The 3659-nt window shown below is 41.2% G+C and overlaps 1 protein-coding gene across 1 annotated transcript; it reads right to left on the bottom strand.

Moving 5' to 3' along the window:
• Positions 1–221: 221 nt before the first annotated feature.
• On the bottom strand, positions 222–3170 carry LOC137717607 (U-box domain-containing protein 30-like). The gene has a single exon (XM_068457021.1). The coding sequence runs from the start codon at positions 2215–2217 to the stop codon at positions 889–891; it is 1329 nt and encodes a 442-aa protein (XP_068313122.1). The 5' UTR covers positions 2218–3170; the 3' UTR covers positions 222–888.
• Between the last annotated feature and the right edge of the window lie 489 nt (positions 3171–3659).

Raw genomic sequence — 3659 nt, forward strand, 5'->3', positions numbered from 1 at the left:
GGTTACAACATATCCCACCTAGCCGACCAAACGGGTCTAACTCTCGTTTTGCTCAACTACTGAGATCACAAGTCAGTGAAGGAGGAGATTATTAGGTATTCGCAATTGTATATCTCTTTGTGTTTATCTCTTTCGTTGCAGGATTTAGAAATAAGCTACTCATCAACTTAAGACCAATACAGTGCCAAACATAAATAAGTGGAACGTAAGTGAATGGAAATTCAAAAAAAAATACATGATGTGAAAAGTATGTGAATCAATTAGGCATTGCAGCCAAGCAACTTCAACTACAATTACACTAAAGAGCTCATGACACAAGCTTTCACCTTCACTCAACTTCTTTACAGATACATGATATAAAAAATAAAAATAAAAACGGCCCTAACTGGAAATTGAAAAAAAAAAGAAAAGAACAAACAATTTGTCCGTGAGAGACACAAAGATGAACTCCATTTGGATTGAAACTTGCTGAGGCTTATTGGCAAACTCAGCTCAAAATTGCCAGCTTATATAGACAGTGGAATTACAAATTCGAAAACTGCAACGGCGTGCCCCTCCGTTTATAGCTTGTCGGCTTTGTGGTACAACTTAAGGTCATCAAATCTTGGGTTTGACTGGCACCCGAATGGATCAGCGTATCATATTTGCCAGAAAATGGCAATACATTGCCCAAATCGATCCACATTATGATGCTTCTTCTGGTGGCGGAAACAATCGATCCATATCAAAGATGTTATAGTATACACAAGGAAGAAGGGTACCTCAGAAACACCAAATGACCTTTTGTCTTGAACTTTCTTGGATCCCAAACAAGCTCTTCGGTTCCATTTATCCGTTGGGACAGAGAAAAATTGAGAGAATGTATACCAACAAAGTGCCATATTTTCTTCATTGTATTGTTCTAGTAAGCTTACACTTCGAAATGAAATGTGTAGCGGTATAATTTAGACTACACAACTTCAAGAGCTCAGCAGCTCTTTGCTTCAACTCAGGATTGCAACCACTTTGAATCACAAGCAGCAGCTTGGCTGCCAAACCCGCCTCTACCGCAAGAGAAGCGCATTCGTCTGGTGCTAGCTTGCAAACCGCCCACAAGACCGACAATGCGAGCTGAGTGCAGCTCTCTGAAACCTTCATCAGTAGTCTAACTACACTGGGAATTGTCTTGGGACAATCTTTCAAAGCCTGCCTTCCCTCGGGAAGTGTTGACAAAACTTCTAGAACATGAAGGGCTATCTCCAAACACTCGTGATTCAAACCAGGTAAGAGCTCAATCAATTGAGGAACTGCCCCAACGCTGACAACCGAGTTCCTGACTGATTCGTGGGAACAAATTGTCTTGAGCAAACTGAGACCGGGCAAAACCCCATTAGGGTTTCTTTTATCCTTGACCAATCTCAACAATCCAACCACAAGACTCAAGCTTGAGACGTTTTCGGACTCCAAATCCTTGCCCTCCATCAAAACCTCAATCAACTTCGTGCAATTGATCTTCGTCTCAATCGATCCCTCGTTCAACATATCAACCATCAATGAAACCTTTGCAGGTTGCAGCAGACTCGTCCTGGACTCTGAACTGAGCTCCAAATTCACAAGGATCCCAATTGCTTCCGACCCAACGGCATGCGAAGTGAAAGGACCCAACAGAAAGGAGATCAAAGCAACACCCCCATTGTCCACCACCGTGTTCTTAGCTGAAGCGTGAGCTGCCACTACCCTTCTTAGCTCCTTGAGAGCTTGAACTCTGGCTTGGCCCTTAACCTTCTTCAATGTGTCCAAAATCTCAAGAGCCCTCCCCTGCACGTCCTCCGACCGCTTCTTCATCGCCACGTACTTCTGCGAAAACCAGCTGCAAATCAGCTGGTGGAGGGTCATATTTGGCGTGACCGAATCATCCCAAAGCTCCTGCATTGTTGTGGGGCAAGTAAAGTGCCCCAAAGAGAACCATTTGAGAATGTTCGATCTCTCATAGGTCTGACCCGTGCAAAGGGTCACCGGATCCTGCATTGGCTCCAACGAAATCGGGCAGATGAACACTGAAGGAATCTCAATGGACTCCAGCTCCTCAATCATCTTCTTCAGATCCAATTTATCCGCCACAACACCAACACCAACTCCGCCGCCGCAAATTAACCCGCCTCCGCCGCCCAAAATTCCATCTTTCACCGCAGTTTCCAGATCTAGAACTTGCCCACCACTTCCTGCATCAAACTTCATCTCCCCACAACTTCTTTTCCACCCAGAGGGATGGTACACAAACAATTACAAAACCCCTTTTCTCACAAATCAAGAACAAAATCAACCAAAACAACAACTGAGCATTTCAGATTTTAACTTCAACAACCCCAGAACCCAAAAACACCACAAAACAAGGATTCAACTCGAATACCAATCTGTCCTCCCATCAGGAGATTAAGAAGCGTGTGGCAAACCAAAGGCAGAAAATGTAGAGAGAGAAAGTGTGGAAAAGAGAGAGAGGAAGGAAGGTTTTTTTTTTCTCTCCTTTACTCTCTTTGGCTAAACCTTCTCATTAACAATTGCAACCAACAAAGACCATCAAAATCCAACGAGGATCTCTTTTATTTTCTTCCTCCTTCTCTCCCAAACTTTCCTACTTTATCTGATCTCTTTTTTCAATGGTCAAAACTCAAAGGCCCACCTTCCTTCTCCTCCACCACCACTACCAGAAAACCCATCATTTTCTCATCACCAAATCAAGCAAAATCATCAACAAGCAGCAGTAGTAATCCTCCTCCTCCAATACCAAAGCTCTCTCTCTCTCTCTCCTCACTCACTCACTCACTTCCTCTTCAAGCTCAACAAAAAGTTTGAAATCATAAATACACCCCCCAGATCAGGGAAAGAAGCAATAAAAAGGTACACAACTCACTCATACCACTCAACCCAAATGACCCAAATTAAATTCCCAGAAAGAATTGAAATTTACACGAAAAAAAAGCCCAGAAGCATACCATCGACAGCAAGTGAGGAAAAAGATGGAGGCAGAAAAAAAAAGGCAGAAGAAAAAAAAAATAAAGCTATCTCCTTCTGCGCAGTCTCCTTCACTGCTCCTGCTGGTCTTCTTGTGGGGGCAAGTGGCGAAAACCCCCCATAAATTTGTTTATTTTTATTACTTTTTTTAAGGAAATTATGGGTTTGTGTGTGAGGTTGACCGGCTATAGCCGGTGGCGGCAAGTTTAAGTTCACGTCTGGGTGATTGTGCACCACACGTGCAGTCATAGCTTCGGTCACAGAAATATCTGATGATATAATTTTTGTTTAATTTAATTTATTATTTGGTATTATTGATATTCAAAGTAATTATGCAACCGATGCAAGTTAGGATAAAGGCTCCTTTTGACTGGAATATAAAGCGTTTGACTGATAATCTACAAATTCATAATACACCTTTTTATAGCTTTATTTTTTATGCCACGGAAATAAAGAGAAAATTATTAGTTTGTTACAATTTTCCAGTCTTTTTATCTACTAAATACAAAAGAGCATTTGAAGTTTTCTATATAAAAAAATTAAAAAAAAATCAAAAAAAAATATGAAACAGTAGCACTATTTTTTCAAACAAATCATATGAGACCAGATATGTAGCATTATTTTTTATTACACAATACTTGACTATTCAAAGATGAATAGGAATTCTT

The sequence above is a fragment of the Pyrus communis genome, chromosome 15 (genome assembly GCF_963583255.1).
Source record: "Pyrus communis chromosome 15, drPyrComm1.1, whole genome shotgun sequence".
In the NCBI taxonomy this organism is placed as follows: Eukaryota; Viridiplantae; Streptophyta; class Magnoliopsida; order Rosales; family Rosaceae; genus Pyrus; species Pyrus communis.

What these genes read in the sequence shown, in the direction of transcription:
- LOC137717607 (XM_068457021.1), bottom strand. Translation starts at nt 2,217, where the DNA reads ATGAAGTTTGATGCAGGAAGTGGTGGGCAAGTTCTAGATCTGGAAACT.